Source organism: Melospiza melodia, chromosome 14, assembly GCF_035770615.1.
Source record: "Melospiza melodia melodia isolate bMelMel2 chromosome 14, bMelMel2.pri, whole genome shotgun sequence".
In the NCBI taxonomy this organism is placed as follows: domain Eukaryota; kingdom Metazoa; phylum Chordata; class Aves; order Passeriformes; family Passerellidae; genus Melospiza; species Melospiza melodia.
In genome coordinates this window covers 18595594-18617787 of record NC_086207.1, presented here as the reverse complement: position 1 = coordinate 18617787, position 22194 = coordinate 18595594, and the positions used below count along the sequence as shown (strand labels likewise).

Below are 22194 nucleotides of genomic sequence, written 5' to 3'. Positions count from 1 at the left end.
GCTTGCATTTGGGTGTTGCTGTCCCAGCTGCTGAGGGAGGACAGGGTGACAGTGAGATGATGGTTTGTGCTGCTTGCTGCAGGGCCTGATGCCCTGTTTGCTCAGCTTGTTTATGACACTGCTGGTGCCCACACCTGAAAGTGCTCCCAGGAGAGCACTGCTGTTCCTCAGGTCATTAAATCAGCTTTCCTGAAAGCACATGGAAGGGCATGTGGCCTCCCATGGCCCTGCTGGTGAGGTGTGTGTGCAGAGAGCAGCTGGGCAGCAGTTGTATAACCACCCTCCCACTCCTGCCCTGGGCTGTGCCACATTGCTCCTCAGGTTGCTGCATTTCACAACCTTTTCTCAATAGGAAAATATTCTTGCATCCTCCATGTCAGTGATTGAGCTGAATCTGCTGAAGGACTTCAGGGTTAGTGACCTGAAAAGTGAGTGCATGCAGAGTGGTGCCATCAGAGAGACCCCAGGGCTCATTTTCTGTCTTGGAACTGAGCCTTTAGGTGAAACTTGTGCTTTTCAGTTCTTTGTATTTCCCTCCATTAAAAAAATTTAAAGGAAGGGGCCTTGCTGGCTTCTGCCAAGGGGAAGATCTAGGTTAGTTTGTATGGAATGCCCACGTGGGTTTGGTGGTGGATTTTCTCCTTGTATAAAACTCATTCCTGCACACAATCTCAGAGGTAAAGTTGCTCATGACTGGTACCAGAAGAGAAATACATCCCCAGCTCCCTGGGCTGCTCTGCAGCAGTGGGCCCCTTTGCAAATGCCAGATGTGGGAGTAAGACATTGAGCAAGAGAGACGGGAATTTTATTTTAATAGGGATGAAAGACGTAGCCTTAAGTGCTGGGGATCCCTGGAGGTGGGAGTGACCCACTCCTCATCCCCTGGTCAGGACCATCAGCAGTGTGGGGTGCCAGACTCTGGGGTGCAGGATTTGGGTGCAGCGGTGTTGGTCAGCTGCAGGAAGGTATCACAGATTCTTCCATCTTCCTGGATGGATCCAGGCATTCCCATGTCACAGCACAGAGCCTGGCAACGCCTTGAGGGGTAAAATGTGAAATCCTGTCTTCCCTGTCGTGGCTAATTTTAGGTGCCTGGTAACTTCCACGTGTCGACGCACAGCGCGACGGCGCAGCCGCAGAACCCCGACATGACTCACGTCATCCACAAGCTCTCATTTGGGGACAAGCTGCAGGTGAGTCCTGAGACTTCCCTGGCTCCAGGGGAATGCAGTGAGAGTGGTTTAATGTTAGACACTTTGGTTTTATGGAAGGCCTGGGTGTCCCTGCAACTCAAGGCTGGAGGAGTTCACAGCTGCCACCAGCTGGGGCAGGAGCAGTGTGCAGTCACAGATCGACTGTGCTGTGTTCTTCTGAAACTCAGAGTGCTTCTGGAAAACTCAGTGGAGGGAGTTAGAAATGAGGGCTTGTGGCTCAGCAAAATCCTGGTTTTAGCATGAGCACAGCAAACAAACCTTTCTGCCTTTGTGGAGCAGCAGTGATGCGCTCAGGGAAGATGTGTGCTGGCTACTGTGCTCACCACAGCAGCAGTCAAGCTCTTTTTCATTCACTTCACTCTGCTCGTATAGCAGACACCTATTAGTCAGATTTGCTCTGTGAAACACAAGTTAGACTTAGCACTGCCAATTCCCTGCTGGGAAGAAGCTGAATGCATGCACTTGCCCAGTGGATAGAATTTCACCAGGTGCTGCAAGTTATGTAATATTACCTGATTTCTCAATAAGGACAGATTACAGCACTAGCCTACTTCCAAGGAGCTGCCCTCACAGGTGGGAGTTCCACATGTGCACACCCAGCTTGAGACTCACCCTAAACATTGCTTACCCTTAGCCTCTCTGTAATCTTCTTTCCTCAGCACAGACGTCTCATTAGTCTGCTCCTTGTACACCCACTTCCAAAGCCCTTTTTCATGCTAACAAGTCTAAGCGTTGCTTTGTAGTCTTCTGGTTCTGCTCCCGGCTCCTTTTAGGAATGATCTTGTGTGGGAACCAGGAAATATTAGCGTATAAATAAGCTTGGCTTAATGTCTGTGAAGCACACTGAGATTATGAAAAATAGGGGGTGAGTGGTGATGGGGAGCTGTGCACCCTGCGTGGGAAATGGGTGCTCTGAGGGAGCATTCCCATTGTTTTATCATGGAGCAGCTGGAGTGTGAATCAGCATGGAGGAGGAGCCTGGAGAGACAAGCAGCAAGTGCCTTCAGTTCTTGTGGTGAGAAACCCGTCTGGCAAACGTGGAGCTGGCTCCTGGCTGGGGCAAGTTGAGTATTTTCAGAGCTGAGGATGAGTGCTCGTGGTCTGAGGTGCTGCAGGCAAGCAGCAGCTCAGCAGCACAAATTAAAGAAGGATATCTTCACCAAACTGGTGCTACCACGACTCAGCAAGTGTGGGGAGCTTTCAGTCTGCCTCGGTGCACCTTTGAATATTTCAGGTTGTCTCCACCTGCTTTGATGTAATAAAAGCTTATATTCCTTACAGAGGGTGAGGAGCTCCTCATTCACTTGTGTCATGTGCTGGGAGTTTGTTCTTTGTGAGATCACTGACTCTGCCACAGTGATCCACTGAGGGGACAGGCTGTGTTCTCCTGTAAAACCAGTCTCTCTGAAGCAGAGATTTAAATATCATGTGGCATTGAATGAGCTTTGAGTCTTCACCAGTACTTTGTGCACAATAGTGGCAGACTTCCTGCAGATTTTTCATCCTCATTTAGATGAGATCAGAATAAAAACCTGCAGAATTAAAACTCATGCAGTGAGTTCCTGCATGTCAGGTAACCCAGGAAGGAGAGAGATGAGGAGAGCAGGAGGTGATGCCTTTTTACTGTCAGGGGTGGACAACTCTCCTGACAAGGTTAAAGCCAGTATTATTCAACACCAAAATGTAGAACTCAGTAGAAATTATGATTTAAAATGCATCATCTCCTATTTCCACATCTCTCTCTTTACTGGGTTACCTGATGGCTGGAGGTAGGAACTCATTGGTTTGAATTTTGGTCTTGAGGGGAAAATCCACCAAAATTTTGAAGTGGACCTTAAAGTCTCTGGTGCAGATATTCAGTAAGAGACTTGTTAGCTGTATCAAGAATGGAACACAATACTGTAGCCCACTCCAGGTCTGAAACCAGCTGCAGGAAAAGCTGAAGGATGTCAGTGTTGGGATGTGTCCTTCCATCAGCCATGTCCAAGGCTGATGAGTTGGACAGACCCAGCTGCCCTGACACCAGCCACCTTTAGAGGAGAAAACTGCTGAGTTTTAACCCCACTGTGACTCCCATCTCTTTCCCTTTCAGCCTGATAAAATTAATTTCACAGTTACCTCTGCAAAGCTCTTAGGAAATAGCTCACGGTGAAAATTTCACAACTGGCCTCTTCCAACTGCAATTCCTTTAGCTTTGGAGTGGTTTTGGAGTTTCATCTTGTAAGATGTTGTGAAATCAGCTTTTTCACTTGGAGCCAACCACTGTGATGATGGTCACTGAAAAATATTTGGGGTCATCTTTCACTGGGTTGAGGCTTTGTTTTTTGGAAGGGTTGAATCAGGCTGGTTACAGGGTAGGGAAGCAAAGGTCAGGAGTATCAAGTCGGAGCAGAGTTTCTTCATCCTCCCTTTTGCTTTCCAGGTCCACAACGTCCATGGAGCATTCAATGCCTTGGAGGGAGCAGACAAGCTGAGCTCAAACCGTGGGTATTCCTGGGCACTGCAGCTCTCAGCCACCCTCTGCAGGAGGGAAGGCAGGCCATTCATGCAACACTGCTGTATCCAGTTTATTTCATTTGCCTCTTCAGCCAAAATCATCCAGACATTGCTGGCTGACATTTCCATTTCCTCCAGTGCTTAGCCCAAAAGGTCCTTTGCAGTCCTTATGGAGTTTTTTATCCATATCCTGTTCCTATAGTGTCCCTCTGCTGCTGTTACTTCCACCAGAACTTTGCCTTGTACTTGTGTTGCAAATTGCCTTGAAATTTCTGCTCTGTGCATGGCAAGAGGGACATTTTCAGCACAAAAAGGAAAATTCAATGCATGCTACAGTTCAGTGTGGAGAGTTGTCTCTCAAATGTTCAGGCTCCTCCAGGACATCAGTCCTGTCCATTCCTTGGAACAAAATTTCTATGGCTGTTCCTGAAGCTATACAGTTGTGGTTTGGGTTTTTTTTACCTCCAGGAGCCAAATGTCATCGTGTTACACTTGGCTAGAGGATCCTTCAGAGATGTCATTTAGAATTCTGTTTCAGAACTGTTTTAGAAGACACGAAAATGAGAATGAGCCATTTAAATAATGAAAAAAAAAAAAAAGTTAAGCGGTTGTGGTGTGGGAGAAGGAGGATGTGAAAGCAAGAAAGAAATGGCAGTACACAGGTTGTGATATACCTCAGGGTTTTTAGTCAAAATTATCTCAGTGGGCTGCAGCCCTAACCTCAGCCAGTTCCTGCTTTAACCAGGCTGTTTGTGTGGTGATGAAAGTGTTACCATTTATAGTGGCAGGCAGTTAGGAGGGTTGGAGTAACCCAAACCTTGGGTGGGTTGTGGTCCTACAGAAGGTGTGGGCGGCTCCTGGTGTCACCCAAGCAGAGCTCTGAGCAAAGGGCACAAACGTGGCATGTGAAGCTTTGTCCCCGAGATGAGGAGGAGGGAGTCCCCCTATTTTGTGACTTGTTCTGTGGGCTGGCTCCTTTCTCTCGGTGCTGACATGTCCTTCCCTTCCTCCCCTGAGCACAGCCCTCGCCTCTCACGACTACATCCTGAAGATCGTGCCCACGGTGTACGAGGACATGGGCGGCAAGCAGCGATACTCCTACCAGTACACGGTGGCCAACAAGGTAAAGCAGCAGCAGCAGCCTCTGCACCCAGGGGCTCCTCTCTGCACCCGGGGGATGCTCAGCACCGAGCCTGCCCTGCTGCTCTCCCCGTGCCCTGTGCGTTTGTAGGTGAGCAGTAGCCTCTGCTGGGGGAAGGAGGAACTGAAGCTGCTCACGGCGGGGCTTTTCCTGCTGCTGCGCTTGGCCAGGCTGGGGAGGGTTTGTCAGAGCAGGTGCTGGTGGTGCCTTCATTCCTGTTCTTCCTCCTGGCGTGCTCACCTGTCAGTTTGGCTGATGAGGATTTCTGTAAATTGTGTGTGTGGGGGGGTGTTTATAGTCTCCTGTTGTGCCTGGCAAGGTGTATCTGAATGGAAACTTCAATCTAGCTGAGCACATAAAACATCATTCACACCTGGTTTTAGCAACTAAACAGTCTCAGTTGTGATGGATGGGTGAGACAAAAAAAAATCAGCAGAGTTCTTAGCTTTTTACAAATGTTTATTTCAGATATTAAGTCGCTGAACTGAAGCAGCAAATACGTGCTGGTTGAGTATTTCACAGTCCCTGCATTATGATAGTGAATTATCACAGAATCCTTTAGTTTAGAAAAGATCCAAGATCACCAAATCCTTCCAGTGACCAATTCCCACTTACCACCCAGCCCAGAGCATGAGTCCACATCCAGCATTTTAATAATTCAATGTATTGAATTGTTTTAAGGAAAAAAAGGACCCTGTTTACTTTTTACAATAGAAAACATCTTCCAGTTGTAAATTATTTGCCATTCAGATGCTAAATGAAAGTCCAAAATCTGTTTGTAATGTCTAATTACTTCTAGTTTGCCCTAAGTGATAATTAGGCACACACTCTCCTGGACTAGTTCTCAGTTAATGTTCCTGACTGGTGACTTTTGGGCTTGCTTGTGTGGTGTGTCCCAGGGATTTGGACATCTCCCTCTGTTCAGATTACAGTGTATTTGTTCTGCTTAATGTCACAACTGCTGTTCTGATAAGACTCCTGTGACAGGAGTTCTGAGAGTAATTTGGAAAATAGCAGGAGCTTTTGACACTTCTGTGAGCTTGGCTGCAAACTGGGGCGTTGAGCCAAGTCTGACTCATTAGGGCAGGAGGGCTGGTGGGGAGAAGGGGACAGGAGGGAAAAAATGAGGTCAGTTCTGTCAAAACTGCGGTGCTGAGAAGCACAGCTGTGCTTTCTGCTCGTGGTGCTTCCATCCTTCACTCCACACTGAGCACTGGGAAAGGGAAATGGGGAGCCCCTGGAAGAGTCTGGCACAGAGTGGCTGCTCTGAGGAGAATCTGATGGGTACAGATTCTGTCTCCACTGTTTCCTCCCTTCCCACAGTCCCAAAGTGAGCTGCAGAACTCCAGTGAAAGCCTGAAAATGTCATGACTGGGGACTTCTGCTTCTCCTGTCATCATGGGACAAACCACTTAAAAATAGGGGAATTTGGGATTTATTTAAGATGATTAAAGATAAATACTGCCTCACCAGCACACAGGGAGCAAAATTAATTTTTTTTTTGTGTGTGTCATGCTCACAAGAATCCTGTTGCTTGCTCTTTTTTTTTTTTTTTTTTTTTGTTTTTCTGTAGTACTTGAGGCTGTCTTTGCCTGTTTGTGAAGGAGAATTGCACAGGAGAGGAGATGTGAGCTGGCAGCTTGTCCCAGGGCTGAGGGAGGGAAGAGCAATCTGTGCCACCCTGGGCTCTCCTTGGACTCTGGGTCCCAGCCTGCTTTCCTGGGATTTTCCTTCACCCTGTGAATGTCTGAAAACTGATTCCTATCTCCACTGACAGCACAGGCAAAATATTATCTCAGGAAGATGTGGCTTTAGTTACCAATTTAGTGCTGGTACTGGGCAGTGTGTCCTGCTGGGTGCTGTCCTGTGGCTGTGACTGGACTTGTTAGGAAACAAATGGATTAAAGGAGAGTGGCACTGGAAATGTGGAAGGTGTCTCTCCCAAACCAGCCTGGGATATTTTTTGAACCTTTGCCAATATTTTTTGAACCTTTGCTAATATTTTTCTGTGTACAGTTTCATCCTGGCTTTCAGCAGGAGTTTTAAATGTGCCCTGAACCTGGTTCCACATGATTGATACTAAGAGGGCAAAGCATTCCCATTGGGGAGGGGGCCTGACAGAGCAATGCAAGGACAAGGAGGGGTTTTCAGGTCTTACAAACTAAATTCCATCTGTTTGGTGAATGATTTATGTACAAAATGTAGACATACAGAACTAAAACTTCACCTGCAACCAGGCTGTTTGTATTGAAATAGAGTAGATTTAGGATGGAGAATCAGTGACAGCCTTTCTCTTTAGTCCTGTAACTCTCAATAAAGGTGAGAGTAATCACCATCACTCTGTCCCCTCAGCTCTTTCATTATCAGCCTGGAAGGAGATTGTTTTCCTTTCTGATAAGGATGGGAGGTGAGCACTCACACAGGAATTCACTGTTTGCTTCTTTCCATCTGGTCACTGCTATAAAACACTGGGGTGAAGGCCAAACCCACGGGGGCAGTTTTCTGACAGACACTCTCTGGAATGGGTTTACTCACATTTTGTGCCATTTTCCCCTTTTTTTTGCCCTGTTTTTCCCCAGGAATACGTGGCCTACAGCCACACGGGCCGCATCATCCCGGCCATCTGGTTCCGCTACGACCTGAGCCCCATCACAGTGAAGTACACAGAGAGGAGACAGCCTCTGTACAGGTTTATCACATCGGTGAGTCACCCCAGCCTCTCCTTCTCCCTTCCTCTGCCGGCCTTTCCTGGCCCTCCTGAGCCTCTCTGGCCCACAGGAATTGAGTTTCTGCCTCAGGGTGTTGTGATGTGGGGATACAGCAGCACATCACTGGGTGCTGCTGGACTGGGAGGTCAGTCCAGGGCTCTGGTCTAATAGCTGGGCACAAAAAGAAGGGAAATTAACCCATTCCAGAAGGGCCAGGCTCTGTCCAGGCAGCATGGGCTCTCTTGCAGCATGTCAGAAGCTTGGAAGTAAAGCTGAAAACTGCAATAAACTGCTCAGTAATGATGAGATCAAAGGTGCAGAGAATCTAGAGTGGTTTGAATTCAAAGAACCTTAAACCTCATGCCATCCCACCCCCTGCCATGGCAGGGACACCTTCCTCTGTCCCAGGCTGCTCCAAGCCCTGTCCAACGTGGCCTGGGACACTTTGAGGGATCCAGGGGCAGCCACAGCTGCTCTGGGCACCCCCACCCTTTTCCTCCCAAAGTCACCGTGGTCTCTCCAGAGGGTTTTCCTTTGTTCCAGTGAGGGAAGGACAACTGTTAGATGACACAGAGCTGCCTGTCCTTGCTATCTGCTGGTATTTGGGTGATTTTTGCAGTAAATAGGAAGAAAACTGGCACTGAAGATTTTATCAGCAGCCACTTCTCTCCTCTCCTACAAGACATTGATTTTTATTTTTTTTTTACACTAAGTTTTATTCAGTGCTGCTGCTTGGCTTAATAAGGAGTGCCAGTTCCAGGTACTTACTCCTGAGCAGAAGTGGAAAAGAGCTGCATTATCAAATTCCAGAGGTGTTTTCCTGACAAGTTACATTTGGATGTGTCCAGAGAGCATCCTGCAGTCCTGATCTCAGCATCCAGAACAAAGCTGTGCTGGCCAAACTGCTCATTAGGCAAAGAGCTATTTAAAGATCCTCCAGAACTTAAAAAAAAAAAAAGTGTCTTCAGGGAGTTGGCTTAAAATTGGAGCTGCAGTGAGCTGTGCCAGTGAGGCATGGTGGAATGTGAAGCACTTGATAAATTGGCTGCAGTGAAGACCTCAAATTCTGATTTTTAAACTGTTTGACTGTTTTAATTGGAATTCACATAAACAGTGTGGTGGAGTTGCACTTCAAGATTTTGATTTTGCAACTTTTGATAAACAGCAAGTTCCCTTCACTGAACTTTAGACAGTGAATGGAATACACAAATAACCAGATAAGGGGGCTTGAAGTAAAACCTAAATGTCATGGTGAAAGACTTTCTCTTCTTAGCACATCCACTTGGCTTCAAAAAATAATCCTAAAAAAGGTCAAACATCAGCATTTCATGACTTGGCATCTCATTCTGCCTCTGCTTCTTTCCCTAAAATTGTGCTCCCAGAAGTTTCTTACACATCATGTTGGGGGTGAGGGTGTGGAGGTGTTTTCATGGGAAATGATTTGATAGCTGGGATTATTCTTTAATTTGATTGTCAGCATTGATTCACTGCTGATCTGCCATTGTATGCCTATAAAAAGCATCTTTTTTGAATGGTATCTTGCTCCTGAGGATAAGCCTGAGGAGCACAGTCATGTGTCTGACATTGCCTTTGTGTCACCTTGCTGGCAGCCCTGCCTCCTCCTGTGCATCCACTGGTGTTTTCCTTTAGCCTGCATCCCCCTCTGCTGGGATCCCTTCTGTTCAGGGTGCAGGAAGGGGCTCAGGGTGCATTCCTCATGTCCAGAGAGCTCTCGCTGCTGGGATTATTCCCCTTCTGTGTCTCCTTCTGTCACAGACATCTTTTATGAAAAATCCTTTTCTTAGGATTTTTCCTCCTGAGAAGCTGAGAGGCCTCAGGGACAAAATGCAAACATTGATTATCTGCTGCTGTGGAATGCAACAGGTGCGTCTGTGATTGGTCTCATGTGGTTGTTTGTAATTAATGGCCAATCACAGTCAGCTGGCTCAGACTCTGTCTGGGACAGAAGCTTTTGTTATCATTCTTTCTGATTCTATTCTTAGCTTAGCTAGCCTTCTGATGAAACCTTTTCTTCTATTCTTTTAGTATAGTTTTAATGTAATACATATCATAAAATAATAAATCAGCCTTCTGAAACACGGAGTCAGATCCTCATCTCTTCCTCATCCAAGAACCCCTGTGAACACCTCACATCCTTCCCTTCACCCTTTCATGGCTGGGCCTGACCCCACAGACCTCATGGAGCTGGGGGCAGATCCCTGCCAATAACTCATCCCATTAAACCCAGAGAAGTTCCTGATCCCTGCCTGTACGTGTCAGAGCTGTGCTGATGCAGGAACATTTGCTGCAGCTCCCGTGCTGACCTGGAGCCCAGCGCTGCTCACAAGCCCTCCAAGCCCTTTTTTCGTCACCAGTTCTCAGAGCTGTGTGTGCAGGAGGCCCCAGTGCCAGGTGTGTGTGACTCATCCCCACTCAGCACTACAGAGCTCTGCAGATGAATTTATTTTTATTTATTTTTTTTCTATTCCCCAGCCCCTTGTGCTGCTGCACTGAAGTCAGATTTTCCTGCCTGTGATGCAGGATCTGCGCATTGGACGGGGTTTGTGTTTGTGCTGTGCCGTCTCCTGTCAGCTGAGCTGCTCTGATGAAATAACCCAGCTCCATGGTGGGCATTGCCCTGTGCCACACCTGAGGCACAGCAGGGAGGGGGTACAGCACTGGGAGCTGGATTGTCCCCTAAAAACCCTGACTTTGCCTCGGGCTGGTGCTCTGGTTTTAGCAGCCTGGATCTGCTGGAATGCTGAGTGCCCTGCAAAAGCCCCATTTCTGCAGCTCCTTGTTTCACTGAGCTCACTGTATGTTCAAATCTGGGTAATAAATGCACATGGCAAGGAGCTGTAGCTCTCAGTGCCTTTGCTCACCCTTGATGAGCTGTTTGTTCCTTCCCCTCAGCGCTGCTGCTGCTGCTCCTGCGTTGGTTTTTGTCTCTGACTTTGCCCATGGGGAGCTGTGTGGGAGCAGAGACGTGGCAGGCTGTGTGTAGTGTGGCACCAGTTCCCTCCTGGGCCTGCTGTGTTGCACTTTTATAACGTTTATCATGAAATTATTTCAGTTGGAAAAGACTTCCATGGCCATCAAGTCTCAGCTGTGCCCAATCCCCACCTTGTCCCCAGCCCACAGCACTCAGTGCCACCTCCAGGGATGGGGATCCAACCCTCCCTGGGCAGTGCCAGTGCCTGAGCAAAAAAAAAACTTGGTTTTTATGTTGTGTAGGATGGGGTAGTTCTGAGAATAACAACGGGGTTCTGAGAAGGGGAACAAGATATGGAGCTTATCTCCTGACAGGGGCCTGCCTGGGAAAAAGGGGATTTGCTATGAGCTAGGAGCTGAAGGAGAGAGCAATCCCAAACCAGTGAGCCGTTGTGGCAAGGAAATATTTTGTATTGTTGGTCTTCTTCAGCCTAAATGTCTGTGATTCTGTTTCCACAAAGACTCAGGTTTGACAGAATACACAGAATATTTCTGTGTTTTTGTAGCACTTGAGAAGTGAAGTAAGCTGTTAATGCTAATCAGGAGATTAATTTTTTCCATCATTCTGTTCTTGGAAGTAATTCTGTGTTTTAATTTGACCCAAGATCCACGTCTTGTGTGGAAAACTCTGTCACACAAAGAGTTAAGCTGGCTGCTGTGAGCAGCCCTTGTCATGGAAAGTGTTAGGCAGGGCTGTGGTGTCACTGGCAGCTGGGTTTCTCTGTTACTCACTGCCCTTCACGTGCTGTTTCAGAGCCTTCTGCCTGTTTGCAAATTATCTTGTGAAATGGAAAAAAGACTACAAGACTGTGGTGTTTATAACAGAAAACAGTATAGGAAGATGTGAGCAACACAGAATTTCTAGAAATCTGAGTTAGGTGGAGTTCAGCCCTTACAGGAACACTGTTTGTGCTGTGGGAGCTGGGATTTGTGGTGGTCAGGCTGTGAGGAGTTCAGCACTCGTTTATTCCACTGCAGGGAATGGTTTTTGTGAATGATCCTCATGGAATTCCATCCCCAGAGCTGTCACCCACTCCTTGCTGTGCTTCCAGCAGACAGCCCAGCAGCAGGACCCCTCCTGCTCAAGCTGTGTGAAAGTTCCCCTCGTTGCTGACAAAAGCGTTTGTCTGTCTGTAATTGCAGATATGTGCCATCATTGGAGGAACATTTACTGTAGCTGGGATCCTGGACTCCTGCATTTTCACAGCATCAGAGGCCTGGAAGAAGATCCAGCTGGGCAAAATGCAGTAGCAGTGAAACTCTACCCTCGACTCCAAGGACAGGAGCAAAGATTGACAAATCTACCACTACCTGTTTTTGTCTTTATTTTCTATTTGATTGAATCAGTATGTTTTTCTCTAATCGGGCTGGTCAGCGAAGACATCTTCAACAAATCAAAGAAATCTCCATGCATTTCAGAGCTCTGAGAGGGAAAAATCAGTGGAATCAGGGTGTGGATTCCCTCCCCCCAGAGAGAGAGGTTGAAATGCCATTTGAGATCCAAGTGAGATGGCAGTCTGTGCTCTGGGAGGTTCCTATGGCAGTGTACAAACTAGGGAGTAGATGGCAAAGAGCTGAACTGTCTTGTGGCACTTTTTGGAGTTCTGTTGGATTTGCATGATCAGACAATCGACTTTTGTATAGGGCAAAATTACACATGAGGAAGAAATTCCACCCGTGGTGCCAAAAAGGTGATGTATCTGTTGGTGAGGAGTGGAAAGTGTTAGTCCCCACAGCAAACCTAAGAGACAGAGGGCAGAAATAACACCAAGAAATGTTTTGTGCTTCTGTTGAAAGCTCAGTTGTTCAGATACAACCTTCCTAACCAAGTGAAAAAAGAACAGGAAGCCTTCCCCAGCTACCTTTTCCTAGGTGATCTGTGATCCCAGCAGTGGAGGGCATTTCTTTTACTCTGGATGTAAAAGTGGTTTCATTCCTTCCCACTAACTGAATATCCAGTCTTGTGTTTACAGGTGGCATGAAGTAAAAACCAAACTGAGCAACACAGTTTTATGTGGCCTTTGCTTTGAAAGGGAATAGTTGTCTTTACAGCGTTAGCTTTTCTTTCTTCTCTTTCTTCTGTTTCAAACCCAAAAGTCTGGATTCTGTGCGCTTCTGCTTTATTATTGTTGTTGTTTTTTTTTTTTTTTTTTTTTTTTTGAAAAGAGGTTTTATATTCTCTGTGCTCAGAAAAACAGTGCAGCCCTCTGGGTGGATGAGCACAGCTTCCTCTCTTGCTTTGTGTGTGTGTATTCAATACACCTGTCAAACACAGGAATTCTGACTTTGCAGGATTTAAGGTGCCTCCCTTTTCCTTTAAGACTCAGCCAGGCATCTTTCCTGATGCTCTCCCACAGGTACCCAGGGCAGCATTCCCACAGGCTGACCCTTGCTGGGAGTTCTGTTTGATCCCCTCAAAAGATTCCTGAGCTTCCCTGTCCTTTCCTTCAAGCCTTGTCTTCTGGGGCCTCCAAAACACAGAGCTGTGAGGGGAAAACTCCTGCCAGGGGTGTCTTGCATGTCATTTGGTCTCAAAAACGACAGCAGATGCCCACCAGTGCATTTTCCAGAGCCTCATCAGAGTTCCTTGAGTAGTGACAGTCTCTGCATGCCTTGTGAGTGTCTGAGCTGAGGATACTCAAATTTTAAGTCTTTCAGGATGGATTGAACAATAATAATCATAAAATGAGAATCTTGAACTCAGTGCTGTAAATTGTAAGATGGGTGCAGGGTTTCTCTTGGATGATATCCATTGCCTTTTCCTGGAGGCAAAATATCCAAACTTTATGCTGTGATGGTATGAATTGTTGAATATTCAGTGTTATTGTTAGAGTCAGATGCATTTCAGAAGAGTTCCTGATTGTTGAAATTGTCTCCTTGCTTTGGAGCAGGGAAGGTGCAGCCAGTTTTATCCACCCACCAAAAAGCAGCAGCCAGCTCCTCTCCCCCTGCCATGCCATGCCCTGCAGTCACTTCAGACAGCATTGGAATTTTTCCCTGTCCTTCTCTGGACTGATTGCTCTTGCTTTAGGTGCAAACTGGATTGTGGAACTTCCTGTACCCGTTCATGTATGGGTAGATTTTTTTTTACTTTTTATTTTCCCCCGTTTACAAAAATGAACTTTTTCGGTGAGATGCTTGTGTTCACTTGGGGTGTGTGTGTCCCTGTGCCTGTGAGTGGGACCCCCTGGATGTGGGATTTTCCATGGCAATTGCTTCTCCTGCTGGCTGAAGGATTTCCTCTAATCCACTGTGACCAGCTGAAACTCACAGCTAAAATATCCTCATTTTTCCTTTTGGATTTGGTCAGTCTTTGCTGACAGCTTGGGAACAGTGGATTACAACAATGAGATTTTTAATATTTTAGCATCTTCCTTACACTGAGATTTAATTAGTATATCCTTCTCCTGAGCTGGGCAAGGGGAGATCTTTGCAGTACAGTTCATTTTCTGGAATTTCTCCTCTGGTACAATTTCTTTGTCACAAACAAAGGTGGTTGCAGATTCTTTGTGTCTCCTGGTGCGTTATTCCCATCCTTCTCCCCATTCCCTGTCTGTTTTAAACTGCCTCCTGTGCAGTCCAGGCCAGTTCTCTAAACCAGACCAGTGAAATTTGTTTGTTTGGGTTTTTTTTTTTTTTTTATTGGAAGTAACACACTTCAGCGTGCCTGCTCTCTCTGCCAAAACATCCCCTGCAATAAGGTAATAAATCACTTTTTTTTGTTGTTGTTGTTTTTTTTTTTTTTTTTTTTTTTTTTTGTTTTTGGTTTTTTTTGCAAAATGTGGAAACCAAATTGTCCTGAAGTTCTGGCAGGAGGAACATCTGTACCTGGGTGTTCTTAACCAGGTCTGAGCCTTTGGGCTTCAGGGGCTGCTGGGGTTTGTGGTGAGCTCGTCCTGCAGGGTCACACCGTGGCACTGCTCCGTGTGTTCACAGCAGAATCTGCTCCTCATCCCCCCCGGTGTGAAAGCAAGGCAGTCACTGCCTCTGCACCCAGGAGGCCTCACTTTTATTCTGAATTTTCTGAAGAGAAAATGAGCTTAGTTGTGCTTTTAAGCATCCTTACAAACATAAGAATTTCCAGTCAGAGCAGAAGGAAGGCCTCAGTTGCAGGGCTCTGATTTTGCCCTTTCCAGTCAGTGTTTTCATAGAAGAATTTGGGTTTCCAAAAAAGACATCCCTGTAGATAATATTTGAAACTCCCACTTTAAATTATTCCCTGTAACTGCAGACTCCACCCTTTGGTGAGAACTTGAGGCATAGGATGCTTTGCAATGGTGGAGTTAAAAACTTCCAGCACTAGGGAAAGGTATTAGTGTATTCTAGGCAGTATCTGGACTGCTGAAGAGTATTTTAAAAATAAAATAAAACGGAAATGGGGTACAAAAACCCAGGAGAGATGAGCCTGTGAATGTTTGATCTGATCTCTCAAATCCTTGCATTTGTGTGCGCTGTAAAAAATGAGATCTGCAGTGCAGGTGGCCCCGTGTGCCGCCAGCTCCTGAATATTCCTCGTTTATTGTTCCTTCTCTGCTGGGGCTGGGAATGGCTGTGATGTCTCTGCTTTCCAGGAGCTGTGTGAATTTGCAGATTGGGGGTGTCAGTCTGGGGTTTGTCCCTGCAGTGTGGGAGAGGGGCAGGGAGGAGGAGCAGCCCTGCCGTGTCTGGTACAGCAATGCTTAAAGCACAAGTCTTCTACATTTCTACCGTGGAGACTGTTAAGGAGTTCTGGCATTTGTCTTTTTAATTTGCAACCTTATGTTAATAAACTATTAGCCTTTTTAGTTCCATAATTAAAAATAAAACTCTTACGTGTTTTGATTGGCTTCTTGTCGCACTCCTGTTGCAAAATCAATCCAAAGGAACTTTTTTTCTTTTGTTTTTAATTATGATTTCAGTGAGCTGAGCGTTATCACACAATGAAATCACTGGGGGCCAGGTCACTGTGGTGAAAGTTAGCACGAGGCTCTTTTGTAATCAGCCCTGAGTCATGTCTGGACATTCAGTGCTCAGTTTTGTACAGTACCAAGTGTCCCAACCTCCCTTTTTTTAAGGAAAGGTGAAGAATGGACTGTGCTTGGGGCTTGCTGGGTTTGGTGTGTGAAATAACCCAATTTTTGTCCCCTCCCCTCCTTTAATGTCCACTTAGTCTTGCTTCATAACTATTTAGAAATAAATGAGGCAATTTGTAAAGATGGAACAGTAACGGGTTACAGCACAGTGAGTTTGGGCTCAGGGTATCTGCACCGTCTTGAGAAACCAATTCCCTTTATGTTGGGAAGATCTTTGTGGAGGAACAGATCCTGCCTGTTCCAATGACTGGAACTCACATTTCCACAAGTGATGGGTGCTGCTGGAAGCCCCTCACTCTGTAAATGACAAATAAAGGCTCTGGGGAAGGTGTTTGTCCAAATCCCAGCCTGCTGCAACTCAGTCCCAAACCTTTCCAGCCTGTCTTTATAAAAAACCCAGCCCAAACCCAACCAAGCTAATCAATTGGTTAATTTATACCAATTTTTTATTGAGAATAAATAAATCTATGTCCTGAAAATATGTACTAGGGCCACATGTACCTGAAAGGGGAATGGTTTGTGCGGGTGAGCTGGGATGGAGGTGACAGTGACACAGGAGCTGGGGCTGAGGGACACGGGGTCAGTGTCACTGGTGTCCCCTGGGCTGAGGGACATGGGATCAGTGTCACTGGTGTCCCCTGGGCTGAAGGACATGGGGTCAGTGTCACTGGTGTCCCCTGGGCTGAGGGACACGGGGTCAGTGTCACTGGTGTCCCACCGTCATGTGCTCCGGGTCTATCCTGGCTCTGTCCCTGCTCTGTCCCGGCCCTATCCCGTGTCTATCCCAGCTGTATCCCGAGTCTATCCCGGGTCTGTCCCGAGTCTCTCCCAGCTCTATCCCCACTCTATCCCGGCCCTATACTGGTTCTATCCCCGCTCTGTCCCGTGTCTGTCCCTGCTCTATCCCGAGTCTATCCCTGCCCTATCCCCGCTCTATCCCGGCTCTATCCATCCCCGCTCTATCCCGGCTCTATCCTGTGTCTATCCCGAGTGTATCCCCGCTCTATCCCGTGCCTATCCCCGCTCTATTCCCGCTCTATCCAGTGTCTATCCGTGCTCTATCCTGGCTCTATCCCGTGTCTATCCCGGCTCGTTTCCCGCTGTATCCCGGCTCTATCCCAGCTCTGTTCCGGCCCTATCCCGTGTCTGTCTCAGCTCTGTCCCGAGTCTATCCCGGCTCTATCCCGGCTCTGTCCCCGCTGCAGCGCTGCCCTCCGGCCGCCAGGGGGTGCGGCTCCGTCCCGCGGCGGCGCAGGCGGAAGCGGCAGCGGAAGCGCCTCTGGTTCCTCTTCCGGGCGGGCGGCGCGGCGGCGGCAGCGGGTGAGGCACCGGGAGCCGCCATCCGCGGCCATCGGGGCCATCCGCCGCCATCTCCGGCCGGCGGGGCCTCCGCGGGGCAGCGGCGGGGAGCGGGAAGGGGCTCGGGTGGCCGGGAGCCTGCCCGGGGCTGCGGGACGGGGAGGGCTCGGGCCCCGGGGGAAGCTCGGCCTCCTCAGGCTGCGCTTCCCTGGTGCATTACTGACTTAACACAGCCCAGCTCGCATGGGAAGTGCTAACGTGTACACTCAGAAATTGGGGAGTTGAGCAAAACCAGCCTTTAATTTAATTTATCCTCGATTTAGTTTATCCTTTGCTATCCGGATCAGTGGTGCCCCGACAGGCACCACTGTAGCGCAGCTGTAGCGCAGCTGTTAAAGTTTAGGAAAAGCCGGAATTATCATGGGTTTGCAGATGTGTTACCTGCACGCTGTGCTGAGGAGCGTTACTGGAGCTGCTGGAGCAGTGCGAGCCCAAAATACACATTTTTATAGATTGGTGTAAATCTATACCAGTCTATGAAAGATAAGCGGTGTGACTGCAGGGCAGGATCCAGGTGTCCTGGAACAGGGAGCTTTGGAAGAACGGTCTGATGTGCACGTGTGTCCGTCACAGGCTCACTATCACCCAGGGCACAGGCTTCAATTTACTCGAAATCCGGGATATCAGGGTTTGTTGATCCGTGGTGAGATTAAAAACAGTTGAAATTGCTTTTTTATGCCGTGGCAGCCCCTGTGGGTGTGCATGATGAAGTGCAGTGTGTATACTGTGAACATCTCTCTAACTGCTGGGGTTTTTTGGTTTTTTTTGTGCAGCCAAAATGAAGTTCAACCCCTTTGTGACCTCGGACCGCAGCAAGAACCGCAAACGGCACTTCAATGCCCCCTCCCACATCCGCAGGAAAATCATGTCCTCGCCCCTGTCCAAGGAGCTGCGGCAGAAGTACAACGTGCGCTCCATGCCCATCCGCAAGGACGACGAGGTCCAGGTACGGCCCTGCCACCACTGAGCTTTGTCGGGGGGGTTCAGAGCTGGGAAGGGGCTGGAGCAACTGAGGGAGCTGGGAAGGGGCTCAGCCTGGAGCAAAGGAGGCTCAGGGGGGCCCTTGTGGCTCTGCACAGCTCCTGACAGGAGGGGACAGCCGGGGAGGCATCCAGGAGGAGAGGGAACGGCCTCAGGCTGGGCCACGGTGTTTCCCAGGACGAGGGAAGAGATGAGAATCTTGACTCCACGTTTCAGAAGGTTCATTTTTTATTTTATGATATATTAAAAGAAAATGATATATTAAAACTACAGTAAAGAATAGAAGAAAGGATTTCATCAGAAGGCTAGCAAGGAAAGGAATGGAATGATAATAAAATATTGTGACTGACCAGAGAGTCCGAGACAGGTGGACTGTGAGTGGCCATTAATTAGAAAGAACCACATGAGACCAATCACAGATGCACCTGTTGCATTCCACAGCAGCAGATAACCATTGTTTACATTTTGCTTCTGTTAGCTTCTCAGGAGAAAAGATCCTAGCAGAAGGATTTTTCATAAAATATGTCTGTGACAACAGAGCTCTCCCATTAGGGTTTGCTGCAAAGAAAATGGGGGAGAAGCACAATCCTGATCCATTAAACGTTCTGTGTTAGTCATGCTGAAATTGTGGGGTCACTCACGAGTTTGTGGCTGGGATCCTGTGCAGCTCAGCTGCTTTGTGGGATGGGCTGGCTGTCCAGGGCTGCTCCTGGAGCTGTGTGTGTGCTGTGTGCAGGTGGTGAGGGGACACTACAAGGGCCAGCAGATCGGGAAGGTGGTGCAGGTGTACAGGAAGAAATACGTGATCTACATCGAGCGCGTGCAGCGCGAGAAGGCCAACGGCACCACCGTGCACGTGGGCATCCACCCCAGCAAGGTACGGGCACTGGGCTGCTCTGGGGTGGGTGGGACCTGGTGCCAAGTGGGGGGATCCCAACGGGACCACCGTGCACATGGGCATCCACCCCAGCAAGGTACGGGCACTGGGCTGCTCTGGGGTGGCTGGGCCATGGTACCAGGTGGGGGGAATGCACCTGGAGGCTGCTCCATCTGTGCATCCCCAGCCTGTGTGTGGAAGTTGAATCGTTGTTTAGTTCTCATTTTGTTTTTTGGCTTTGCTTTCACCCCACTGTGATTCAGGGGAAAACTACAGCTAAAAAAAAAATTAAATGTTAGTTTTACTACTAATTCTCACGTGCAAACAACTCTCCTTGCTCTGCAGTGTGATTTTATTAAGGTTTATACTGTGAGTATTTTAAATTCAACTATTTAAAAAAAAATAACTGTCAATATAGTTCTAATAAATTTAACATGCTGCACATCCCATTCTTAGCAGTAAAATAAGAATAAAAATCTCAGTCTTTGTTCCAGAACATACAGAAATGTTTTCTAGCAGGAATATATTAATCTGGGCATAGTTGTTACAAAATCTGTGGATGCAGAATGTTTGTTAGTATAAAAATTATCACTTTGTTTTGCTTCTCCTCTTGCACGATGGTCAATATCAGTGCAGGCTGGGATATAAACACAGGCTGGGGATGCACAGCTGGAGCAGCCCTGGAGGAGGATCTGGGGGTGCTGTGGCCAAGAGCTGGAGCTGCCCTGGCCCCAGAGCCCCCCGTGCCCTGGGCTGATCCCCATGGGCAGCAGGAAAAAATCCTTCCCTGTGAGGGTGGGGATGCCCCTGGATCCCTGGCAGTGCCCAAGGCCAGGGCTTGGAGCAGCCTGGGACAGTGGGAGGTGTCCCTGCCATGGCAGGGGTGGCACTGGCTGAGCTTTAAGGTCCCTTCCCACCCAAACCATTGTGGCGTTCTGTGAACAACACATGGAGATGTTGCCTCAAGGGAATGTTAGCGTGTCATGAGGAGAGATGTGAGTTCAGACCATATTGGAGAGGCTTAAACAGATGCTCAGAATTGTGATTGTTCTTGCAGGCAACTTGAACTGAATAATTCTGAACCTGGCTTTAGCCTGAGGTATTTAGAGCTGGTGAAACCCAGGCAAAGCCTGTTTAGATCATAACAGGAAATATTTCAAACTAAACACAAGAACTTGCCAAAACCTGGTTTGAGGCAGATGAATTCAGTCTGCTTCAGCCTTGCCACGTGGGCAAAGATGGAAGTGTTGGTGGAAAAAATCCAGTTGTAACAGGTTTTCTGTAAATGGTTGGTGTGTTCAGCAGAGAGAGGGCAGAATTATTCCAAAACATCACGACCTGTGTGCAGCAACAACATCTGAGTGACAAGGTGACATTGTGGTGGAGCCAGTGCTGAATAGCAGTGAGAGAAACAGAATTTTCTGCTGCTTCTTCACTCTGGGAAAATTTTCATTAATTGGGAACTAGACCTCAATAAAGCTTTGCATAAAGATTCTGGTTATTAATGCAGAGAGCAGAGCAGTGTTTTATTACAGACTTGCAGTGTGAACAATTTGAACCTCTCCTGGGCAAGGAGGTGGGAATTACATTTGAGACCTAAATTACACAAGGAATTAAGGAGAAAATGTGCCTATATGGCATTTCTAGGATTTAGTTAGTTCTATTTTCCAGGTTGTGCTTTCAGTGACACCAACAATTTCTTTGCCAGTTTGAGGAGGCAGGAGCAGGAATGGTTGGATAATTTCTTCCCTGGGAGGGTGATGAGGCAAAAGGTGTCTGGAGAAGGAAGTGTCCAGGGCCAGCTTTGACTGCTGCCTTTGTGCTGGTGGGATCAGCTCTGGGCTGAGGTGGATTTGGGATGGCAGGGAGGCTGAAGTGCTGTTCCCTCTGCAGGTGGTGATCACCAGGCTAAAGCTGGACAAGGACCGCAAGAAGATCCTGGAGCGCAAAGCCAAGTCCCGCCAGGTTGGCAAGGAGAAGGGCAAGTACAAGGAGGAGACAATCGAGAAGATGCAAGAATAGCTGCCTTCCTGATTGACACCATTAAAAAACTGCTAAAATTCAACCTATTGTGTGTCTTCTTTTAAAAATATTGATGTGTCCTGCTCAGCATTTAAATATTCATACTTCTCTTTGACTTTGTAAAAAATATACTAAATTTAAAAGCTCTTGGTACCTTTTTTACTGTTAAGAAAAACAGTTTAGAAATCCTTCAACCAACCTGAAAGAGCAGTGCAATCCTGAAACATCCATCTCAACAGTCATTGTATTTCTGTCTCTTCATTAGATGTGCCCGTGGTTTTTTAATATTAACATATTAATTTTGAGCACTGTATATGTAATTAATTTGGGTCATATATTAATGAGGACAAAGTGGTTTATGAGCAGTGCTGATGAGGCAGAGCTGACAGGTTTGGAAGGGATGGGGGGAAGCAGTCTCAGCACTGCTGGTGGTGCTGTTTTGGATGAATTTTCTGTGAGAGATTTTTCCTGGCACTTTGTACCTCCATAATTGAGAGCTGCTTGTTGAAAACATCCCTGCAGTTCCGTGAATTGACTGGCTCGGTGAATGGCCCTCTAATTGCTGCTGCAGAGGGACAGAAATTCATCTGCCTGAACAACAGTGGATGCTGGCAATCGAGGAAAATTGTTTCAGAATCCATTCATAGCCTGACAGTGAGGCTGTGTTGGGTGGACTGGGGGTGCGTTTCTTTCGTGAAGGCTCAGGGGTTTTGTACCTCCAGCTTGTGCTGCTCAATACGAAATTTCTTCACGTTGCCTGGGTGAGAAATTCCGTGAGGTTTGTTCATTACCGGGACCTTTCCAGGTACAGAGCTGCTCTGTGGGATCGTGTCCCAATTGCCTGAGGAGCTCAGAGCCGGCAGGAGCTTCGTGTCCACTTACCCGGCAGCGCGTTTGGGATGGGGATCCCAGGGCAGTCCCGATCCCACCGCAGCTCTGATCCCATCGCCACCCTTGTCCAATGGCAGCCCCGATCCCGCCGCGATCCCGATCCCATCGCGACCCTTGTCCAATGACAGCCCCGATCCCATCGCGGATCCCAGAGCAGCCCCGTTCCCATGACAGCCCCGATCCCAGAGCAGCTCCGATCCCATCGCGACCCTTGTCCAATGACAATCCCGATCCCATCGCGGATCCCATGACAGCCCCGATCCCATCGCGGATCCCAGAGCAGCCCCGTTCCCATGACAGCCCCGATCCCAGGGCAGCTCCGATCCCATCGCGACCCTTGTCCAATGACAATCCCGATCCCATCGCGGATCCCATGACAGCCCCGATCCCATCGCGGATCCCAGAGCAGCTCCGATCCCCCCTCACGTGCCCCGCGCGCTCC

The 22194-nt window shown here is 47.9% G+C and overlaps 2 protein-coding genes across 3 annotated transcripts in view; both read left to right on the top strand.

Moving 5' to 3' along the window:
• Positions 1-15371, top strand: part of ERGIC1 (endoplasmic reticulum-golgi intermediate compartment 1) — a 54855-nt gene extending 39484 nt beyond the window's left edge. For both annotated transcript variants that reach the window (XM_063169045.1, XM_063169044.1), the window contains exons 6-10: positions 1089-1193; positions 3637-3697; positions 4733-4833; positions 7431-7553; positions 11694-15371. In XM_063169045.1, the coding sequence (XP_063025115.1) occupies positions 1089-1193; positions 3637-3697; positions 4733-4833; positions 7431-7553; positions 11694-11801 (498 nt within the window). In that variant the 3' untranslated portion in view covers positions 11802-15371. The remainder of the gene's footprint in view (positions 1-1088; positions 1194-3636; positions 3698-4732; positions 4834-7430; positions 7554-11693) is intronic.
• A 1502-nt stretch (positions 15372-16873) lies between these two features.
• Positions 16874-20904, top strand: RPL26L1 (ribosomal protein L26 like 1). The gene is made up of 4 exons (XM_063169043.1): positions 16874-16942; positions 17755-17927; positions 18699-18839; positions 20733-20904. Exons 2-4 carry the CDS (start codon positions 17760-17762, stop codon positions 20859-20861), a joined length of 438 nt encoding a protein of 145 aa, XP_063025113.1. The 5' UTR covers positions 16874-16942; positions 17755-17759; the 3' UTR covers positions 20862-20904.
• Positions 20905-22194: the final 1290 nt, after the last annotated feature.